Source organism: Callithrix jacchus, chromosome 1 (assembly GCF_049354715.1).
Source record: "Callithrix jacchus isolate 240 chromosome 1, calJac240_pri, whole genome shotgun sequence".
Taxonomy (NCBI): Eukaryota; Metazoa; Chordata; class Mammalia; order Primates; family Cebidae; genus Callithrix; species Callithrix jacchus.
Genome location: NC_133502.1, coordinates 70,889,143 through 70,912,001, shown reverse-complemented (window position 1 = coordinate 70,912,001; position 22,859 = coordinate 70,889,143). Strand labels below are relative to the sequence as shown.

At 53.8% G+C, this 22,859-nt stretch overlaps 1 protein-coding gene across 50 annotated transcripts in view; it reads right to left on the bottom strand.

Annotated features, from left to right (window-relative positions):
- Positions 1-22,859, bottom strand: part of WNK2 (WNK lysine deficient protein kinase 2) — a 135,259-nt gene that overhangs the window by 71,158 nt on the left and 41,242 nt on the right. For all 50 annotated transcript variants that reach the window (XR_013532098.1, XR_013532080.1, XR_013532081.1 and 47 more), the window contains exons 3-7: positions 20,579-20,751; positions 19,715-19,935; positions 12,711-12,868; positions 9,443-9,531; positions 7,844-8,063 (exon numbers count right to left, since the gene is read on the bottom strand). Coding sequence is in view for 47 of the 50 variants with exons in the window: in XM_035298763.3 (XP_035154654.3) it covers positions 7,844-8,063; positions 9,443-9,531; positions 12,711-12,868; positions 19,715-19,935; positions 20,579-20,751 (861 nt within the window). In the remaining 3 variants the exon portion in view is untranslated. The remainder of the gene's footprint in view (positions 1-7,843; positions 8,064-9,442; positions 9,532-12,710; positions 12,869-19,714; positions 19,936-20,578; positions 20,752-22,859) is intronic.

Here is a 22,859-nt window from a genome sequence, read left to right as displayed (position 1 = left end):
TTGTCAGCATCGCTGGGATCAGCCCATGGTAGCTCACACCCCGTATCTAAAGTGCTTTCCCATCACTGGCTCATCCACTTGAGCCACGTTCATCATCCCACAGTAAATGGAGCCCACTCAGAGATGGCACAGCAGGGGTTTGCCAGGCAAGGCAAAGGAAGACCACCACCACGAAGGCCTGACCTGCCTCCCACAGAGTCTACGGCAAGAGCAAAACAGAGCAGCCCCTTGGCCAGACCCTGGGGCTCTCTGAGCTCCTAGCATCCCCAGGGCTGGCAGCAGACAGGAAGGGGCTCCTGCTTGTCACTGTGCTCGGAAGTGGGGACAAGGAACTTTGGGGAACATTTTTCTTGGCATCCTCTGAAACATCTATGAGTCTGGGGCTGCCCAAAGATGGGGAACGGGGCCACACCTGAGTTATGGATGGAGGAAGGATGTGCATTTTGTAATTACAGGCCAGTTAGATATGCACTCATACCTGGCAAATTCTAAAACTGGTTTACCAAGCAGAGCCTTTGAGAGCATTTGTAAAAGAGCCCCAAGATCTCCAGGAAACATCATGAGCTCACTGAGAATATTCATGGAATAACCAGCTTCCTTGTTCTGATGAAAGAGATCCCTTTTGAAGGGTTGGTCGTGCTAGGCTGCAGTTGTAATGACTGCAAACACATGAAAACACGGGAGAAGGATGATTCCAAATCCACCTGTGCTTCCCCTCCCTTCCTGAGCACCTCAGTCCTAACGGCGCTAAGTCAGGCTGGACCAGCCAGGCCTCCACAGTAGAGCGGAGGTGCCCATGCAGGAGGGCATCCTGGCTTCGGAGCAGGGGTGGGCAAAGAAGGAGTCATAGCTGTGCAGTACAGAAAGTGGTGACAGCACCACTGGAGGCCGGTGACCCCACAAAAGTGACCAAACAAGAAAATATATTAGGAACAGTGAATGCCAGGCTCCTCAGGTGTGGAGAGGCAGACATTTCCAACAGGAACTTTTTCACTGGGTGAGAATTGGAGCTGTTGGTATGAAGCGCACAGCAGGCATGAATAAACACAGATGCAGACTGCACAGGCAGGCTCACGGCACCTGCATGATGTAAATGCACATGTGTAATTGTGAACTGAGTTCACCAGGAGGGCTTGGGGGCAACAACACCCACAGCAAGGCACATGTGGAGCTCGGCCAGGACAGGAATGCAGCGCGACTCTAAGAAATGCAGCGCAAGGCTGGGCAGGAGAAGGACAGGATCAGCTCAACAGTGAGGACGTGCTCAGAGTGACAGGGACGTGAAAAATGGCACGGGAGCCAGTGCTGAGGGCCTCTCGCTGGCAAATCTGGGGCATTTTGAGCATCAAAATAAACAGTGACACAATGATGGTTTGAAGGACATGCCCACACACTCTGACATGCATTTTGCATATGGGAGTGGCAGGAGGGATGAGGTGTCACTGCTGGTGTCAGGTGAGGAGGGCAGCAGGTAGATGTGGCCTCTCCACCTCCAACTCTCCCTCTATGGCTCTCCCACCCTGTCTCTTTCCCTCCCTCTCTTGTGAATCATCTGCTCTAGGAAAGCCATGTGACAAATGGCCCTATGCAGAAGCCCTCCTAGCAGGGAACTGAGTTCTGAGGCAGGGTCTGAGACTGCAGTCCTGGCCAATACCCGATCCCACCTCACTGGGGCCCCTGAGCCGAGGCACTTGATTCCTGACCTCCAAGGCTGCGGCCCGGGCATTTTAAGTGACTCATTAGGCAGCAATGGGACAACTCATCCGTGGAGTAGGATCCATTGGGTAGAACAGAAAACCGTGAGCCACAGAGAGGTATAGAAATAAGTGGGAAGCTTGGCAAAAAACAGGATATTTACAGTATCCGAGCATTCTCCATGAGACGTGTACAGTTGCAAAAGGTGAGAGGAGCTCCAATTGGAGAAGCCATAGGTGCCCTGCACCAAGCTCAGAGCCAGCATCTGCCTAACTGGTGGGTAAAGCCATGCACCCCTGGGGGACCATGCAAACTCAGCCCCTTCCATGAGATTCCCGTGGAGATACAAGACCTGACTGTGACCCACCCACAGAGGGATGCCTGAGCCTGTCCCTAAGGAGAGGACATGGAAGTCAGGCACAGAAGGGGCCCAGAGGACTCGTGATGGTGTCACTGGGACAACTGGGGACCTCAGCAGCCCGAGGCTAGGAGGATAGGCCTAAGGATTGATGGTTCTTCCGGATGAAGAAAGTGCCCTAGTTTCAGGAAGCAGACATGAAAGTATTCAGGGCTTCAGGGGAATCAGGTCAGCTGCTTAGTCTCAAATGGTTCATGGAAAATAAATGGTTCTTTGTAGTGTCCTTGTAATTTTTCAGTAAGCTTGTGATTATTGAAAAATCTTTGTTTCAAAAGATAATTCTTTTCCACAGAATGACGTTCCTTAACAAAAACAGCCCCAGTCAGTCTCCCCTGACTCAGGAGAGACTTGCATGGGGCGGGAGGGGTTGCTGAGGTGGAACAGAGGCTGACGGCTCAGTCAGTGGGACCTTCCCACACTCAGGGTCTCCTGCTGGCCCCAAACCAGCCCCAAGGCCACTCGGCAGCAGGGCAGCCCAGCTGGGAAGGGGGAAAAACCAGGCGCCAGATCCTCTTCTGGCCTCAGAGTCCAGAGTGGACTTTTTCCAGAGAGCCTCAGAGAATGGACTCCAATCCTGGGGGGCGTCTCACAGGAAGGCTGAGGCAGGTGTCCTTGTCACTGGCACCTGGGGGCAGGTATGTACACCTGGCCAGACCTGCTTGGCCTGGGCCTCTGCTCCTGGTGAGCATGTGGGTGAGGCCATACCTAAGGCCCCAGATGGCCTCAGGGTCACACCCAGAGCACAGCCCCACCCTTGCCCACTTCAGCCCAGGTATGTGACCAGAGGCTGCCGAGGCCATGTCCTCCTGCTGCTGTTTCTATTTCCTGCTGGCACCGCAGCCTGCAGCCCATTTTTCTGAGACTCTGTCTTTATTATCACCCCCAGCCTTCCTCTCTAAGGTGTTTCTTTTATTGTTTTCCCCAAACAGGAAAACATTTAGCCATGGTGAGTGCCACACAGGTACATCCCATTATCAGGGAAGTATGAAGATGGAGGGAAAGACTGGTCAGGAATCCCCTTGGGAGCCAACTCCCAGAGTCCCTTCCAGATCGAAGCTAGCTCCGGCCCTGTAGAGCTGCTATTCCCTCTGCCTCTCCCTGGGGACCTCCACCCAGCCCCTTCTGCCCACACAGTAGAACTTGCTGAGAGGTGACTTCAGAAGGAGGAGAGCTCTGCCCCATCCACATTCTCTCCCACCCTTGGGGTACTCCCAGAAGGAAGTCTCATCTGGATTCCATAACATCTCTAAGACCTAACACCTGCTCATCTCAGGGACTTTTTTTTTTTTTTTATGAGATGGAGTTTCACTCTTGTTACCCAGGCTGGAGTGCAATAGCGCAATCTCAGCTCACCATAACCTCCGCCTCCTGGGTTCAGGCTATCTCCTGCCTCAGCCTCCTGAGTAGCTGGGATTACAGGCACGCGTGACCATGCCCAGCTAATTTTTTGTATTTTTAGTAGAGACAGGGTTTCACCATGTTGACCAGGATGGTCTCGATCTCTCGACTTCATGATCCACCTGCCTCGGCCTCCCAAAGTGCTGGGATTACAGGCTTGAGCCACCGCACCCGGCCATGGGATTTTTATATGTTCAAGACAGGGTCTTGCTCTGCCACCCAGGCTGGAAATAGGGATCATGGCTCATGGAAGTCTCCCAAGCTCAAGTGATCCTCCTACCTCAGCCTCCCAAAGTGCTGGGATGACAGGCATAAGCTACTGCACCCAGCCTAATCTCAAATTTTGGGAACAAGAGCAGCCTCAGAGCCAGGTTCCAGTGTCTCTTTAGCCTCAACAGATATCAGTGTCGTGTTGTTTTCCCTGCCTCACAGCAAGGCCCCTCCAGTCTAGGGACCATGGCAGGGCTGGTGTCAGGACCCTAGGGAGGCCAGTGACGGACTCTGGTGTCTAAAATGAGTGGGAAGGAGGAATGTGAGGTTAGATCCTCGAAAGGCTCCATAGGGACCCACTGATAACCTGCCGGGGCATACAACCTGTTCCCAGGGAGTGAGTCCCAAGGTGGGAGCATTCCAGCTGCCGTTAGACGGCTTCTGAGGCACTGCCTTTCCTGTTCTTAGCAGAGTGGGGCGGGTGCTGCTTATTGTTGTGCTTTAGCTGAGCACAGGTCATGTCCCTTCTTCTGCTTCGATGCTCTATTTCACGGGTGGGGTGTTTCACAATGAAAAAAATGTAAAAGATGCAGAAGCAGAGGTGAAAGTGCTGGGGCCTCTGCTGTGAACTGATACAGGAACACAGCCATGGAGTTTAGCCAAGTGCCAGGGACAGGGACTTGAGTGGTGACAGATGCAGGAGCTATAGGCTGGGGGGGCAGCTGTGTCCACAACCACCCCGAGGTCGGTGGGGTCAGGGAACAGGCAGGAGTCCAAGTCTTGGAAGGCTCCTCCCACTCACCTGTCTCAGAAGCAGCTAGACAAGGCCCAGGGCAGGTTCTGGGCACCACCACCTTAGGACAGAACCCATGACAGGCAAGGATGCCACAATGGCTTGTGGAGGCAGCAACACTGCTCTTGTAGAATCCTGGAGCTCTGTGTTACATGAGCTCTGTGCTTCCTGGAGGATCTTACACGGTTCTCCATGACCATGTAGTGCACAGAGGTACATTTTCAAATGTACTCCCGTGAAAATGCACCTCTCATAGAATCCTGGGCCCCTCCCCAGGCTGCACCGCCTGTGTTGGAATCAGCGCTGACCTGGACCTGAGTGGCTGCCACTCAGCTGTCGCTGCAGAACTTGGCCTCCTAACACGGCTCTCCAATCCCTTGTACCCTCTTCCCCCAGCACCCAGCAAGCATAACCACATTCATGGAAGGATTGAGAGTGCCTCGTTCTCCTGCCCTTCCTGAGGCTGTCACCACATCTAAACCAGGCCACACAAATGCCCTCCTATCCTTGCCGTCGGCCTAGGCTTCAGCACCAGCACAGAGGTAACTCCCGGCAAGGGCAGAGCCAGCAGGGCTGCCCAGAACCTTCCTTACCCCCATTGTGCATGAGATTCCCACAGTTCATTCTCATCCTCCCTTGAGACCATCTTCTGTCCTCTCAAAACCTCAGCCCTCCCGCCAAGGGGCCAGCCAGGTGCCTCCAGAAAGATGTTCTTGGGCTGCAGCTGCCACCCCAGTCCCCAACTTGCATGCCGTACACAGCCTGTGCGGCATCTCAGCGCTGGCTGTCTGCAATGAACGTGTGAAGGGGCATCTGTATTACATCAGCAGAGAAATGGTGCACCTGAAGTCACAAGACAGGTGTGCTGGTAATTATCTGAACGTAATTCACAGCAAACTTGTGGCAATTCAATTTGAAAATGTACCTCTGTGCACCCCACGGTCATGGAGAGCCATGAAAGATCCTCCAGGAAGCACAGAGCTCATCAACCCCATTAGATCTGCTCACAGCAGAGGCTTCTGTGTCCAAGTCAGGGATGTGACCAGAGACAAGCCAGATGAGAGTGGACCAGGTGGGGACACAGGTGGCCACTTCACAGCAGCTTGGGTGATGGTGCAGCCAGCTCGCAGGAGCACCCCCCGCCCGCCCCGGGAAACCAGCCTGGGCACCACACCACAGTGAGATAATGTAGCCAGCCTCACTGTGCTATCACAGCCCTGGACATGGGCCACTGTGCAGGAGAAGGCAGAGCCCTGACCAAGGCATGGGCACCCCATCCTATAGCTGTGGAGAGACTAGGAGCAGCAGGAAGCATGCCGAGACCCTAGCAGGATGTTGGCTCATGTAGTCCAAAGCCTGCAGCCACACAGCCAGCCCCAGAAGCAGCCCTGTTCCACCTGCTTCCTTTCTGGGGGTACCACTATAGGAAGGCAGATGAGAGACTGCTGCTCCTTGCACTGACCTCACAGCATAGTCTACATGATGTGCCCCAGTGAATCCCTCATGCACCACACACAAGGGCCCCATGGACAAGCAGCTGCTGGGAGAAGCGGAGTCTGCAAGGCTGACAAAAATGCAGCTCACTGCACCCCAGTATTCCTGGCTCTCAGGGCCCACGCACCTTCCATGACATTGCCAAGCCTCAGTTTCCCCACTCAAGTGAGCCCTCCGCAGGAACCTTCCAGAGTAGCCGCCCCTCCCACTTCTGTGTGACCCCCATCCAGGTATGATCCATGCCCCCTTACTGAGACCCAGCCCGGCCTGGAGAAGTGAAGCTTGGGAGGAATCATCAGCCTGGAACTGATGACTGATAGACATTTTCAACAGATGTGATGTATTCAGTAAAAAGCTTATTTAACAGAAAGAAAAAAGCATGCGTACCTTTGCGGTCAGGACACATGAGCTGAGGGCTCTCCGGCCATCAGCACACTGGATTTGTTTCTGCTTAGGTGTCCACTGAAAATGCACAACTTTCTTAGTCTGCAATACTGACTGTCTTCTTCCTAGCCTCTCGTTCCCACCGGCTTTCCCCTTTGTGACTCTGTTTTCACCGTTCCGGTGCAGACATTCCTGTCCTTCATATCAAGTTGTCTGACTTAATGTCAACGTTTGTTCAGGTTTTGTAACCAACAACAAAGACGTCTCTGTCTGTCTCCAGGCCCTGCACGAGGGTTCTCAGGAGGCAGTGTTGGCCCTGGGGCCCTCCCAGACCAGGCTCCCACCACTATCCCTCTCTGGCATCCACTGCCCAATGCCCAGCAAACATGCCCTAGCCCTGGCAGGGCTGTGACAGAGTCCTGTTTGTCCAAGAACCTCTGACCCCCCTCCAGCCCAGGACAGCAGTGCCCCACAGAATACTTCCAGGCTAAAAACGTCCCTCGTTATTCAAGATCCTCTAACCACACTTGGTACTGAGCACTTGAAATGTGGCCAGTGGGACTCAGAAAGTGGATTTTACATTTTAATTAACTTATGTTTTAACAGCACATGTGGGCAGTGGCTATTTTACTGGATGGCAGACACCTGAGAATCATGTCAGAATAACGTAGATCCATCCCACCTGCTGCGCCTGTTGCCACATCCCACACAATACCCATTCCATCACTGACCCCTGGCATCGTCCACATGGCCTCTCCTCCCACTGCTGCACCTGGACCACTCCCACTCCTCTCTGCCTGTGCCTGCAGCTCTCTCCCCTGCCTCTCATTCCAGCTGGCTCAGGGCCTCCTGCAATGAGGCCCAAACGACACCCCAGCACAAGGGGCACTTCTGCTGCCCTCCCCAACCCACTCCTCATCCACAGGGGTGAAGATGATGGGAGGAGTGGGAGGAAGAGAAGAGGTGGAAAGGTATCCCCCACCCACCTTTCTAGGTGAGAAAGTCCCACATCTCAGAAACCAAATACAACAGTGACCCCAAACAAAAGGAAAGGCAAAGCTCCCAAACCCAAAGCCGCCACACGTTGTCACAAAGTCAGCAGGAGTCCAGCAAAGTAAGTGAGGCCTTTCCCACAGGTCAGAGGTCCTGAGCTTGCCCTCTGAATTCCTGCGCTGCACTGGCTCAGACCTGCTAATCAATCCCCAGTTGCTGTGTCCTTGAGGGGCTTCCCACTTAGGCTACCCCAGTGCAGCAGTGCCCCACAGAATTCCCCAGGCAGATGTGGCCGGCTGTGAATCCTCAGCTGCCCATGCCTACCTGGATGGCACCGCCGCACCCGCTGGCCTCGCAGTCCCCTCTGGAGCAAGCCCCCTCTGCCCACTTTCGTTCTCATCCTTGGAAGCCGAAAGCTGCCAACACCTGCACCCGCACCCAATCTGAGTCCCGCTTACCATCTCCTGGGCCACCTCATCCGGCGTCTCCTTCTCCAGGTCGAAGGTAAACTCTATGGCTCCATTGTCCTTGGGCTTTCCCTTCAGTTTCTTGGGGTCTTCGACCCAGAGCCGCAGGGCGATGGTGGACTTCCTGCCATGGTCCTCCTCCGCGAGCTCCACCCTCACACCCGTGTCCTCTGCGAAGAAGGCGTGGCTCAGCAGGTCTTTGATCTCGTACCTGGAGGGAGAGTGGCTGACAGGCAGGGGCACAGGCACCAGGGCTCCTGTGGCCTCGCGCACCAGGGCAAGGACAGGCACACCTGCAGGCGCCTGAGGCCAGGCCACACGTCTCAGCACTCCCCGGAGTGAGGAAAAGATTTCAGTGAATCTGGTCTTCCTATTAATACATAGTGTTTTAAGACTTCCTTCTTTCCCCTCATTATTAAAAAACAATGCTCATAAAAGATTCAATGATACAAAAGAGGGCTTGGGAAAACATTAGGCCTCCCATTATGCAAATACAGCCCTGGGGAAGTGCTAGCCTGCTTTCAATTGTCAGAAGACACAGCTGAAACATTTTAATGTTTAGTCCTGGGTAGGTCTAAAATGGACACAGAGGCGAAGCCCCAGCAATCTGAGCTCCCTGCACCCAATGCCATGAAGCAGTGACCTTTTCAAGGAGGCTTCCTTCAGGATGCCGGCCAGGCGACAGAGAGCAGAGCAGAGCAGAGGGCGTGTTAGAGGACAGTGAAGAGCTGCAGAATCTGGGGCCCCCAGCCAGACACAGCCTCGAAGGCTCTATGCAGGAATCTGGGGGGGAAGGCAGGCCACAGGGTGTGGCCACAATGACCACTTTGGGGCTCTGCAGGGCTTGGGCACCCAAACAAGCCTCCCTAACCACTAACCTAACCCCCTTTACCCTGTAAATGGAACCACACAGCACACACTCTTTGGGGCCTAGTTTCCTGTGTGTGTGCTCCAGAGTTACCCGTGTGGTTTCAAGTCTCCACAATCCATCCCTGCTGACTGCTGAGAGGTATCACATCAGATGGTGGACGTACTCTAGTGTGAGGGGGAGGGAGGGCTGAGAAAGCACCCCCAGCCTTCCCCCAACCGGTTGGGAAGGACGAGCCCTGCTTGGAGGTGGGGAGCGGCTCCAGGCCCGCTGTTTTTGAGAAGGGTCAAACAACCAGGTCCATGAAATACACATTAGGGATCAAAAGGGAGGCCCACACCTGGAGCCCCTGGCATGGGGATGTTCTTCAAAGCATGCAAATCACACAGAGAGAAGCAGAGGGGCTGGGGAAGCCCCAGAAGCTCAGACGCTACAGGCTGGGTCCTGCAGGAGCAGACAGCCAAAGACGAGGCTGTCACCAACGCCAAGAAGCGGGTTCCCAGATGGCCGACAAGGACATTGGGGCCTGGCCTGCTGGCCTGATGTCGCCCACATGCACCCAGGACTAAGGTGCCCAGCAGCCCCTGCTGACATGCTGTAGACACCCTGGCCTGAGCCTGCCTGTCTTGAAGTCCTCTCATCAAGAACACAGCTCTCAATGCCAGCTGAAATGAGTTCAGCTGGAGAGAGACCCCAGAACCCAACCCTTCAGGGAAACTCACCTTTCCTCCTTGTTTTTGCAGATACACTCCCCAATAATCTCCTTGATTTCGGGATCATGCACTTTCTCAAAGCTGGCTGGCTTGATACCCTGACATGGAGAGAGCAGAGTTACCTGACCCGATCAGCCGCCCAAAGGCAAAGCCTCCACCACAGAGGGAGTAACTCCCACTTTCAGCCACGGCAGGACATGGGCACTGAACTTAACCTACACAAACTACTAGAAAACTGGGCAAAATATGCAAAACAGATGACAGGGCAGTGCCAATGTGGGATAGGAGAGAAAGGGACACAATCCCCCACAGCCCCAGCTCACTGCCCAGAGCAGTTTCCAGACAAGGCAATGTAACCCAGCAGAGCCCTGCAGCCCAGAATTGAGGAGTAGAGCTGAGTTCAGGGAGGCTGAGGAGGCCACAGGCAGAGTTCCAGAACGAAGAGAATACACAGCAAAAAAAAAGAGCCCCAAATATCTGCACTCAGGTCCCCTCGGGCTTTGCTGAGGACCAGACCACAAGACCACATGTGCATAGTCAATGCCATAGGGCCAGGCAAAGAACCACAGAAAGCTACAGGCAGGGTAATTCGCAGAGTTCACACAGGTCAGATGTGTACAATGTATAGCATCCAATCAAAAATTACTAGAAATGCTGAGATGCAAGAAAAGGTGACCCATGACACTGCAGAAACACCAGCCAACAGAAAGAGACCTACAAATGAGAGGGGCTGCAACTTGTAGACAAGGTTAAAACTCTTTACAGATATATACAAGCAGTAAAGGAAAAGCAACATACAGAAATGAGAGATAAAAACTGAAAATAGAACTCAATCTGAAAAGCACATCTGAATTGAAAGCTTCCCTGCAGCAGACTGACAGCAGATTACAGACTGCAGAAAAAAGACAAGTGAACCTGAAGATGTGGTGCCACAGAGAAAGATGGTCACTGAAGCTCTATTCTGTTCATTTCAGAATATGGGATGCATGTGACATCCATAAACTGGAATCCAAAAAGGACAGGATGGGGGGACATAAAAAAAGACTTGAAGAAATAATGGCTAAAAATTTCACAATTTGATGGAAACTCTATGCCCAGAGATGTAGCAAGATAAAGCAGAGCAGGGAATAAATTGGAGAATTTGGTGAAATCCCTGGGATTCCCTTCCAAGTATCCCCTCCCCACTGCTTGAAGTCAGGAGCCTGGTCTCCTACCATTTAGAACCTTGTTGGGTCACCCCACATCTGTCAAAGCCACCATCATCCCTGCCACAACACACTGCACACCTCCACCTAAGCTGCAGAACTTGATACTGGGGTTAACACCTCAAATGCAGCAGTCAGCCTCTGGAAAGGTGTTATCAGAGCTTGGCTGCAGAGCCACCCACGTAGGGCCACAGGGGTCCCTGTGCCAGGAGGCCAGCAGAGGCAGCACCATGACGCAGTGGATGGGATGCATCCCACAGAGCTGGGACTTTCTAACCACACCTGGGCTTCCTCCCCATACCTCCTTCTTGAGGGTGCAGGAGCACTACTCATGGTCACTGCTGCTAGCTAAGGATCAGGCCATGTGGCTTTGTTGGGAGGGGTGCAGGTGACAGCCTGAGGGACAGTGGCTCCTCAGACAGCTGATGGCTGTGCATGAAGGGAGCAGAGGGCAAGCCCCACAACCAGACTCAAACTCATAAGCAGCAGGGCAGGGCCAGGTGCCCCTTGCGATCTGCTAGGTTGTTGGACATGGAGTAAGATGGTGGATAAGCAACTAATTTAAAGAAATTTTAACCACAGTGAGAGCACCAACCATCATATTCCTCCTCCTTCAATATGGTTTAGACATCAAAAGCTTCACCTGACTATTCTTAATATAGAGAACATAAAACATAAATTTTCCCAAAGTCAGGGAGAAGGTGGGGGCACACCATTCTGCCCTGACTGCTGGAGAACCCAGCCTGGGGCAGACTCAGGAGTGAAGAACCCCAGGGGATCTGCCCAGCAGTGCACACCTCGAGGGCCGAGGAGTACCACCAGCCCCTGGGATGGCTCCTGGACAGACCACCATCCACCCTCCACAGTGAATCCAGGGGCCTTCCCACCCCACACCAGCACCCCAAGGCCAGGCAAATGGAGCCCTTCTCTGGAATGCCTCCACTTCCTCCTGCTGCAGATCATCCCTGCCTCCCTGGAAGGCTGCTGCCTACAACCAGCAGGTCCCCACTTCTTCCAGCACCCTGGAAAATTGTGCACCTGTCTGTGAAGTTTGTGACCCAGGCCCATAAGTGCCACCTAACAAAGACTCTGTCTGCCCTCCCACTTCCTCAGGGGCACACGGGAGGGGCTCAGAACAACCCAGTGACTGACAATTTACACCAACCAAGGGAGAGAAACGCAAGTCATCTGCAAGGAGGGCTCGGGATGGAGGGATGGGCCAGGATGAGGCTGCACAGCTGCTGAGGGCCCCAGCCCCAGTGCACCTGCAAAAGCAGCACTGAGGGGCAGTGCGTCCCCAGTCAGGTGGCGTGTGGAGACAGCGGGGACTGCAGGGATCAGGGCAGTGTGGGACCTCAGTGTGGACGCCGCATGTCAGGAACAGCTCTGCAAGCCCCTGGGCTTCACTACAAGAGCAGATGGACAGTGCAGAAAACAGACACGGAAAGCCTCAGTCTGGCCATTCCATTTCCAGATGTTCTGTTTGCATTCCCTCCACCCAGCAGGAACGCCACAGAAAGAGGACAAGACCGATCTGTTTATGCAGCTGAAGCCGTCCAATTAAAGAAAAAAATCACAGCGACAGCAAAACAGGGATTAACGTTCCCAGCTGCCCAGTGCTAATGACTGCCTAGAGACACACTCAGTCTAGGGGTGACTGGTTTAGCTGAAAAAGAAATCAAACCATTGTTTCTAGATAAAGAAGATAGGAAAGCAGGCCACACTTGGCAGCCCAGAGTGTGGGGACGGGCGGCCTGGGCATGCCTCCAGGCAGGGGACTATGGTGAAGCTCCAGCCTCTGGGCCTGTCTCCCCAACGTCCCTGCTGTGAGATCAACAGCCTCCGTGGCTAGGCACTGCCCACAGCACCCCATGCACTGCCATCACTCCAGGCAGGAGACCTTGAGTAACCACCCCCCTACTAAGCCTCAGTTTCCCCCTCTATAAAATGGCCCAACTCCTTCCTTACATAGCTGCCAGGAGGACTTTACAGAGGCACATGGCGCCCAGCCCAGGGCACAGCCCACGGCCTCCATGTCCTTATTAATGAATCAGGGGGCCAGGTGGACTCACACAGGTGACCTTGCGGTAGATCTGGGCCGCGTTCTGGCACTCCGAGTAGGGGTACTCCGAGGTAGCCATCTCCAGCATGCACATCCCAAAGGCGTAGACGTCCACAGATTCATCGTAGTGCTCCTCGTACATCTCGGGCGCCATGAACTCAGGGGTACCTGTGCATGGGAGCAAGAGACGCAGCAGTCAGCTGGCCACAGGCCCAGGAACAGCTGGAGCCAGTGTCCTGGGAGCTTTGGCTGCCCCAGAGCCCCATGTCCCCTCCTCATCCCATGGCACACTCAGAACGCCTAGACCCCAGAGCCAGCCCTGCCCCTCACTTAAGACAGAGGTGTGCTCGATAGACAGAGAATTCCAAAAGTTCCACCTAGAACCACAGGAGTCCAGGATTCGAAATCTGGTGACAGAGCCATCCCCTGCTCATGAGCTGAGATGCCATGACTTCCCAGGGGACGGGGTCTGAGCCTGGAAGGAGAGAAGACCCTGAGCACGCCCTCACCTGTGGACACTGTGATCCTGCCACAGACTCAGCTGCAGCCACCCTGGAGCAGAAAGAACTTGGGTCGCCACAGAACTTCCTAAAGCCACAAACACCTAAATGTCCCAAGGCAGGGAAAAGCTGGATACATTTAGCCTGCCCCCATGACAGTGTGATGGAGCATGTGCAACAATCAGCACCACTGAAGGCAGCACCCCTGAATGGGGGTCGGGCAGAAAATGGAACCCACCTGACAGAACCACAGATTGCTAAGACGAGAACTGCATGCGACTCTTCAACATAAGAGATGCAAAAACAGTGTCTTCACTGAATTTTTAAGGACATGGCAAAGTTATGATAGGCTGAGCAAAACGAGCATGAGGCTAGACATGCTGTCTGGACTCACCTGTGCAAAACCAAACTCTCAGGGCGAAACAATGTCTGCAGAGGGTGAGGGCTGATTTTTTTTTTTTTTTAACTTACATTGGTCTGGGGTTTCTCTATTCTCTATAATAAGCTTTTGCTTTCATAATACAGCTACTGCAAAGACCTTTTTAATTAAAATACGTCCAGTTGCGTGTCTGTCACACTGAATGCAAAGAAAGGGGACTAGAGACTTCAGTACGGCTGCTTTTAACATCTGGATATTTGCTGACTTTGGAAGGTTTTCAAAATGTTCTAGTTTCTTTTAAAAAGCTCATGCTAGCTAATTAGCGCATTTTAAAAGCACATGTTTTGTTTACCCATGATTTCAATTTAGAATGTGTTACTTCTTTTTTTTTTTTTTTTTTTAAGATAGAATCACACTCTGTCACCCAGGCTGGAGTGCAATGGTGCGATCTCAGTTCCCTGCAACCTCTGCCTCCCAGGTTCAAACGATTCTACTGCATCAGCCTCCCAAGAAGCTGGGACTACAGGCACACACTGCCATACCCAGCTAATATTTTATATGTTTAGTAGAGATGGGGTTTCACCATGTTGGTCAGGCTGGTCTCGAACTCCTGACCTCAAATGATCCACCCTCCTTGGCCTCCCAAAGTACAGGGATTACAGGTGTGAGCCAACATGTCTGACCATTTTTTTTTTAAGTTAACATTTTGGATAAAAATTGGGACAAGAATATTGTTTAGATTTCAGTCTATGCACAGAGAACTCTGGGAGAACCCACGAGAAACAACAGGAGCTGAGTGGAGGGACCTGGCACTGGGAACTTTTTTTTTTTTAATTGATTGATTGATTCAAACAGAGTCTTATTCTGTCGCCAGGTGCCAGGATGGAGTGCAATGGCGCGATCTTGGTTCACTGCAACCTCCGCCTCCCGGGTTCAAGCAATTCTCCTGCCTCAGCCTCTGGAGTAGCTGGGACTCCAGACGCACGCCACCACACCCAGCTAATTTCTGTATTTTAGTGAAGACGGGGTTTCACCATGTTGGCCAGGATAGTCTTGATCTCTTGACCTCGTGATCCATCCACCCAACTTGGCCTCCCAAAGTGGTGGGATTACAGGTATGAGGCACCACGCCTGGCCTGGGAACTTCATTCTTTTGGGTTTTTTAACCACGTGATTATACTGAAAATTTGCTGCACTAGCAACGTTTTTTTTTTCTTTGAGACAGGATCATGCTCTGTTGCCCAGGCTTCAGTGCAGTGGCAGGAACACAGCGCACTACAGCCTCAACCTCCCAGTCTTAAGCAATCCTCCTACCTCAGCCTCCCAAGTAGCTGGGACCATAGGTGTTCACCAGGCTGGGCTAATTTCTTTTCTTTCTGTTCTTTTCCCCTCCCTCCCTTCCTTTCTTTCTATTTTCTTTTCGTTTTTTTGTTTTTTTTTTTTTAAATAGAGACAGGGGTCTCACTATGTTGCCTAGGCTGGTCTGAAATTCCTGAGTGTAACCTCCTGCTTCAGCCTCTTAAAGTGCTGGCATTACAGGCATGAGCTACCGTGCCCAGCCCTGTACGATAATTTTTAAGTTAGTATTTTGAAGTTTCTTTCCTTTCCTAAGCTTGTCACTGAACAGCAAATGTGCTTCCCTGGCTGGAGCAGGAAGCAAAAATGCCACAGACAGGAGGCCACAGAGAGGAGTGGCCTGAGCTGTGGCTGTGAGCCCAGCCTGGTCACAATGTGAACACCTGCTCCCAGGCCTCTCCTACTCTCTTGATGTGTCCGGGGTCCCCTGGCAGCTACCTCTAGGGACTCACCACCTGCTGCATAGGCCTGGACCACCACAGCCACCAAGGAGGCCCGCCTGATGGCAGCGGGCACACAGGGAGATGTGACGACTGACTCGGGGGGAGCCCTAAGCCACAGAAGGGAAGCACTCACTCCCCAGGGCTACCTCAGTTGTCCACAGTGACACCCACGCCACCCAAGCCCCGTGACTGCAGAGAGGGACTGCTGCAAAGCTCCTTCCTGCTAGGAGGGGGTGATGGGGAGCGCCACGGCCACATCCTTGGCCCTCAGCCCGGCCACATCCTAGGCCCTCAGTCTATACACAAGGAAGAGCTTAAAGGGAGCCACAAAGCCAGGACTGCTAGTCAGGAAGCCAGGAGCTGAGCTAGCCACTCTCTGGCACCTCCAGGGACCCCCAATGATCTGGCTACAAGCAAAGCACTGGGGCTCAGACAGAGGTGACAGTGTCCCTGGGCTCCAGCTCTTCTGAGACTCTCAGGAACTGAGAACGCTGCTCTGTAGGAACTACTCCAAGGCCCCAGACAACCTGGCTCTCAGGGGTGGGTCACAGGCATGAGGGACATCTCTGAGCAGGGGCAGAGGGACCCTCATGAAGCCCACTCTTGTACACGTTTGGACGCCGGTGCTCAGACACCAATGCACTCAGACTCTTTTTATCTTTCTTTCAAATTATAGTCACTTAAATCTGAATTCTAAAAGTGTGTGTGTGTGTGTGTGTGTGTGTGTGTACGTGTGTGTGTCAGTAGACAGTCTTACCCACTGCCACCCACTCTGTGGACAGCCATCAGCTGCAGAGTCACCCAGTGGGCCCCCTGCCCACAGCCCCCTCTGCAGATTCATCTGCACCTGAGGTCCCTGCAGACAACTGTGTGAAAGTCAGCATGTCAGGGCCCCGTCTCCCTCAGCCGGGCCAGGGCCTGCCTGTGCCAGCTGGCAGTGTGAGCCCTATGCAGGCCCCTCCCCAGGCCCCTCTGCAGCAGGCAGATAAGGGCTCTGGCAGAACAGCCCTTCTTCTTTTTAAGGAGAAGAGGCTGTGGCTCAGCCCTCTGTGGATACTAGGCAGTCTCAGATCCTGGAGAGTGGGGTCCCTGCTTCTGGCCAAGTAAGAGGAGAGAGGGACCCACTCCAGTCTCATGCCCAAATCACCTTGTATCCCCTGAAAACCACCCTGCATTAGAGTTTGCCTGTTCCCAAATCCGTAACAAAAGACAAATGACTTCTTTTCAGGAAATCAAAAGATTTCTTAGCCCTAACTATCCTCACAATTTCTATTAAAACCAAACCAAACCAACACAGATGGCCCTCATCCCTCCTCTCACCAGACAGGCAGAGCTCACCTCCCTGGCTCTCAGGGGTGCAGGTGAAGCATGCTGCAGGGGAATCCATATTGCCTGGAGCCCCCTGATTGCTTCTTAGGGGCTGCAAAAAGGGTCTGGATAAAGTGCTGCAGCCACTCAACAGTCTAGCCACTCTCATCCAGGGCAGCCGGTGGCTCTTTCTACAATAACCACTCTCGGTTCACATTGGGTGGCATGAGGGAGGCGCAGGATCTCCCACTTAGGAGTAAACACTCCTGGCAGAAGAAGCACAGCTCACTGTGAAGCCACCACCCTGGCAGAGCCCCTCGGCTTCCTCTGGCTGGGAGGCTGTTTGTCCTCTTGGAAACAAGGTTTCAAGTTGCTGGATCAGGTTGAAACAAAGACCAGGTGTTTCCAGCAGGTACAGTGGGGCCCTTGTGCCCTTCAATGGGTGCCCAGCTCTGTGGGGTGTCCCTTGTCACCCCAGCTTTTGCTCAGCTGGAGTCCAGGAAGCTTCAGTTAGAGACACTGCAACCAGGAGTGTTCTCACGTTGGCCCCTCCTCAGTTCATTCACCACTGGACCTGGTTCCCTCATCATCTCCTCCAGGAAGTCCTCCCAGGTGGGCAGGGCACCTCCAAGTCCTGCAAGACCCTGCTCATTCACATGGCTAGGTCTAGGGGTCATGGTCAGGGTCCTTGTGAGGACAATGACATCGGGTACAGGGATCCTGTCTCCCTCAATCTATCCATGTCCCTCCCGGAGCAGCCCTGGGAAGCCAGCCACTGACCCAGGTCCCTCGCACAGGCCACATGTGCAAGCTACCTGCTCTCCTCTCCCACCTGCAAGAGGGGATCTTGACAGCTGCAGCTGAAAGGGGCCCATAGCACCGACTGCCCCAAGGGCATTCACTGATGAGCAGGGAGGGCCCTCCTCCTGCAGAGATGGGGCCTATGGCCTCAGGCTGTCCTTCCAACAGGACCATGGATCACAGTAGGACACAGGCCCCAGGAGGGTGGGACCTGTTTACCATCAGGGCCAGCACCTGTGGGCAGCTAGGGCCAACACCATTCACAGGCCAGGAGGAGCCCTACAAATAGGCCTGGGGGGGTTCCTATAAATAGACCTAGGGGTTCCTATTCATAGGACTAGGGAGACACCTGGGTAACATGCCTAAGGGGAACCCCCCACCTGGCCACAGTCCTCCCTCCACCAGCTGTTGGCCCCTTGCTGAAGACTGGCCTTACTGCCCAGTGCTCCTGGGTGTCACATCAACAGAGTCTCATTCTCTAGGAGCCTGGGCAGCTGAGGACACTCCTGGTTGCAGCCTCTCTAACCAAAGCTTCCTGGACTCCAGCTGAGCAAAAGCTGGGTGACAAGGGACACCCCACAGAGCTGGGCACCCATGTGGGGCACAAGGACCCCACTGTGCCTGCTGGAAACACCTGGCCTTTGTCTCAACCTGATCCAGCAACTCAAAACCTCATTTCCAAAAGGGCTTAGAGCCATCCAGCCAGAGGAAGCCGAGGGGTGCTGCCAGGGTGGTGGCTTCACAGTGGGCTGTGCTTTTTCCTCCAGGAGTGTTCACTCCTAAGTGGGAGATCCTGAGCCTCCCTCACACCACCCAACGAAGCCCAGGGTTTGAGACCTGGATTCCTATCACTTCCAAGGCCAAATCTGCAAAATCTCCCCAGAAAGTGTGCAGAGCTCACAGCCCTGGGGCATGAGCTCGCCTTAATCCTGGGTCCTTGCTCTCAGTCCCTCCAGGAGGGAGCAGAGACCCTCACCTCTATACCCATTTCACAGCTGGAGAAACCGAATCCTGAGTCAGCCCCTAAGCCCCATCACTCAGCTCCCCAAGACTGCCAGAGACTCTGTGTCCAAGGGACCACCCCCAGGCAACCACCCTGCCCCAGACGTCACATTCTGAACATACTTCTCAAACCAAAGCAGCTCCTGGAGTTTCATTTTCCCCACACCTGCCAAGTTCTGTCCCCAAACATGCGGCAGAAGTAAGAATTCACAAAGCCCCGAGATCAACTGCTCACTGTCCTGCCCTCACATCAGGGGCACACTGGGTCTTAATTAACACTGGGGAGCCTCTCCCACTCTAATCTGATTGGGTCCCATCTGGGCTTCCTGAGCCCTGACCCATGTTGCTTCCCCTGTGCATGTTGGAGCATTCCCATCTTCCTGACCCCAGAAACAGCTGCTCCATGGCCACCCAAGCATTCTTTTCAAAGCCCATGGAGTCCCCCACCCAGAACTAGTGGACTCTGCACCCACTGTGCCAGGAGCACACCTGGGGCCAGGCACGTGGCACAGTGCCAACCCCTGGTCTCTGCAAAGAAGCTCTGGCCCAGCTGCTCCTAGGGTCAAGGGCATCTTGCCCCAAAAGGAGACCAGAAAGGCTTCTCACAGCAGGGGCATCTGCAATGAGGCCTGAAAAGCCCAACAAACTGAATTAATTCCTTGGCACCCTGCTCCCATCCTGTGCACAATGCCTGCTCTGTGCCCTGCCCCACAGGTATGTGGATTCCCCAGATACTCCAAGTTCTCACTTTGTTGAGCCTCACACCCTGGGTGGCCCCTCCCTGCCGGCTGAGACAGCTCTAGTATCACTGGCCACAAACCTCCCAAGTTCCTCTGTGGTCAGGGCAGCTTCCCTCTCCTGAGTGCCCACAGCACCCACACACACCACGGGCATCGGCACCCAGCCTACCTCCCCTGCTAGAAAATCAGACCTGGCACCCAAGCCACAGCCACAGAGGGAACAGTTGGACAGGGTGGGAGCAACAGGGGAGGGAGGGAGGTGAGTCAGCTGTCCTAGCCCAAGGTGTCTGGGCATTCACCAAGTGGGCAGGCCCCACAGCTGAGCTGCCAAAGGCGTGGCGATTACCAAAGACCACCTGGCCCTCACCGAGATGCTCCTCCCATCAGATCTCCACCAGGTCTGAGCAAAACTGGATGCTTGCCAGCCCTGAACGCTGCCCGGCCTCTCATGGGCTCCCAGGACCTGGGGTGGAGAAGCAGTTTACCTATCACACTTTTGGCAAATGACGCTCTTTTGAGAGTGGCCAGGCCCAAGTCGCCAATCTTCACAGACCCAGTTGGTCCAGTGATAAAAATATTGTCGCATTTCAGGTCTCGGTGGATAATGGGCGGCGTCCTTGTATGCAGGAACAGCAGGCCTTTCAGGATCTGCCGGCACCAGCTGCGGAGAACCTTGGGCTTCATCACCTTGAACCGCTTCAGGTACCTGCAGGGGTGCACGGGCACAGCTCACCAAGCAGCTCGCCAGCAGCGGCTCCCTAGCAAAGCCCTTACCTAATGCTCCTCAGGCCTGGTACTAAGACTACTTCCATGTACATGGCACAAATCTGTGACAGGTAGTGAAAGTAAGACTACCGGACAGGATGGCCAGACAGTCCTGCCCTTGGTCAGGTGTCACACAGCTGGAGCCAGGTCCCTGAGCAGGCAGCACCTGGAGGGTAGCCCCCATCCCCGCAATGCAGACTGGGGCCTTAGTGAGCAGCAACAGGCTGCCATGGCCACCCCACTCCCCACCCCTCAGCCCTCACTAACCACTTCCACGTCCTCAGAATCCCACAGTCCCTGCTGTGCACCCCGCCCAGGCTGCTTCCTGAACCTGAAGATGTGAGGGGCTGGCTTCCAGGAGGAAACAGAACCCCGGCCAGAAACAGGGACCAGACACCAGACAGATCAACCACCTCCCTGGGAAGTAAACCACCTGCTGGCATCCCACGCAGGAGAGGAAAAGGAAACAGCCTCCCACAGGCACCAGCCAGGACCACCCTGGTAGCCCAGGATCTCGCCCCCAGCTATGGTGGCCCTGCACCTATGCCAAGACCCCCACCAAGCCCTCAGGAAGTGGAGCTTACGTCTTCAGGGTGCCCGAGGTCATCAGCTCGGTCACCAGCACAATGCACCTCTTGCCCTTAGCGCTAGACTCCCAGAAGTCGTAGAAGCGCACGATGTTGGGGTGCTGCAGGCCTTTCAGCATCTCAGCCTCTTCCTTGAACCGCTGCCGCTCCAGCTTGGTAAGCTTCCGGTCCTAGAGGGCAAGAGACATGCTGAGTGGGCAAGAGATGGGACATAGGAGGGGACACGGCGGTGGCACATCCCAGTGGCTCTGGGGGCAGTAGGACCAGCCCTTCCTATACCCACAGGTATCCGAACGGCTACAACAAAGGGGCACACAGCCACTGGCACCAAACAGCTGACCCCCCTGGCCCCCAAAACCCTGGACACAGTCCCCACAAATGGACCTCAGCAAAAAGATATCCTACGAAGCCAAAGAAGTCTCACAAATCCACACTGCCACACTTGTGCATTGTTTCCATAAAAACACGTCTGAAGCCTTTGCTTCCTCCACAATCACTCACTTTCTGTGTTTCTGAAAAGAATGAACCATCAGTTTACCTCTAATGTATACACAACTTGGAGGAAGTGCTCAGGGCCCAGCAGACCAAAGGAGACATGGACAGGTACCTGAGACAAGAGCTGAGGATGCAGGGAAGAGAAAAGCCCCAGCTGAGCCACACTGACCAGCTGACAGCCCAGAGGGCAGCCCAGGCCCTCCGGTATGGGAGGACACAGCAGACACCTCCACAGACCCTTGCGCCACTGTGTCTGCATAGGCCAGCAGAATCAGTCACTGACCTAACTTTAAAATAGGAAACAGCAAACAAACACCACCATCATCTCCTGTGAACCCTGATCAGGTGAATGCCTCATATGCCTGCTCTGCCCACTGTCCCACGACGGGTCACCAATTCCAGGCACCACATTCAAACATGCCCCAGCAATAGCCACTCTGCCCCTACCTGCCCAGCCTCCGCCTTTTTAATTTTTTGCTGAGGTCCTTTTGTGGGGGCTGTGTCCAGGGTTATGGGGTCCAAGGGGTCAGCCTCTGCCTCTCTCCTCTGCCTCCCACCACCCTGTCCGAGCTCGCCCATCCCTCACCACCCTGTTCCCCACCTCATCCCTCACTGCAGTCCCCTCGGATCCTGGCCTTCCCTTTCCCCAAATCCTTCAGTGGATTCTCTCCAAAGAGGGCTCAGAATACACCCAGGGAGTTTTCATGGCCCTGAAGGCTCCATGTGCTTCCAACTTCCCCTCATGAGGTGACAGCCACCTCCACAGGCCCAGCCAAGGCCTCTCCTCCTGCTGCATACATGCCATGCCCTTCTCACCTCCACCCAAGGTCCTGCCTCCAAGATCACCCCCTTGTTCTGGTCCAATGAGCCCACAGAACAACACCTGCCTCCCTTCCACCAATTCCCATGGGAACGTCAGAAAAGAAACATGCGTATTTTCAGAAGGAAACCAGAAACACAACTGAACACAGAACAGCAAAATTCCGGGGAATTCTAAACACACAGAAAGCAGGTAAATCTGGAGATGAGAGGAGAGATCAGAGTGAAAGTATATGCAAGCCAAGACCCCTGAACCCTTCCAGAAGGGCCCAAAGGACGTCAAGCCAGACTCCAACGCAGAGAGGAGAAGCGGCAGGACCTCGACAAGGATCATCTTGGGGGAAAAATTAGATCCCAAATGTGGCTGCACCCATGAGACAGTTCTTCCTCCATCGACCACCAGACCCCTCTGCACAGCATGAACTCTCATAGGCCCCTTCATTCCAGTGTGGGACTGCACAGTGACCTCACCATAGGGCCAAGCAATACCCAGAGAAGCCATCGTCATGATGGGGCCAACCCAGAAAACAAATAATTCATAGACCAATGGCAACTCCAAAAAAAATCTAACCAATGCTCCCATAAAGACTCAAGAAGTTGACACAAGTAAGATAAACCAAGCTTCTATTTGGAAAGGAACACTAGAGAAGGAGCTCTTCCACATTTACACAGGGATGGGGACTGCTCTTACTAACAAGCTCAGTGTTTTAGAAATAAGATATTCCATAATCCAGTAAACATTAAGTATAAAAAAGTTCATGTTTAACACAGACAATAAAATGGAAACTTGTTCTATTCATAAAAAATGGTTATTTAGCCAGGTGCAGCTCACGCCTGTAGTCCCAGTTACTCGGGAGGCTGAGGCAGAGGATGGCTGGAACCCAGGAGCTCGAGACTAGCCCGAGTAACACAGTGGGACCCCAGCTCCCAAAAAAAGGTTATTAAGTCAAGCCGCAAACTGGGA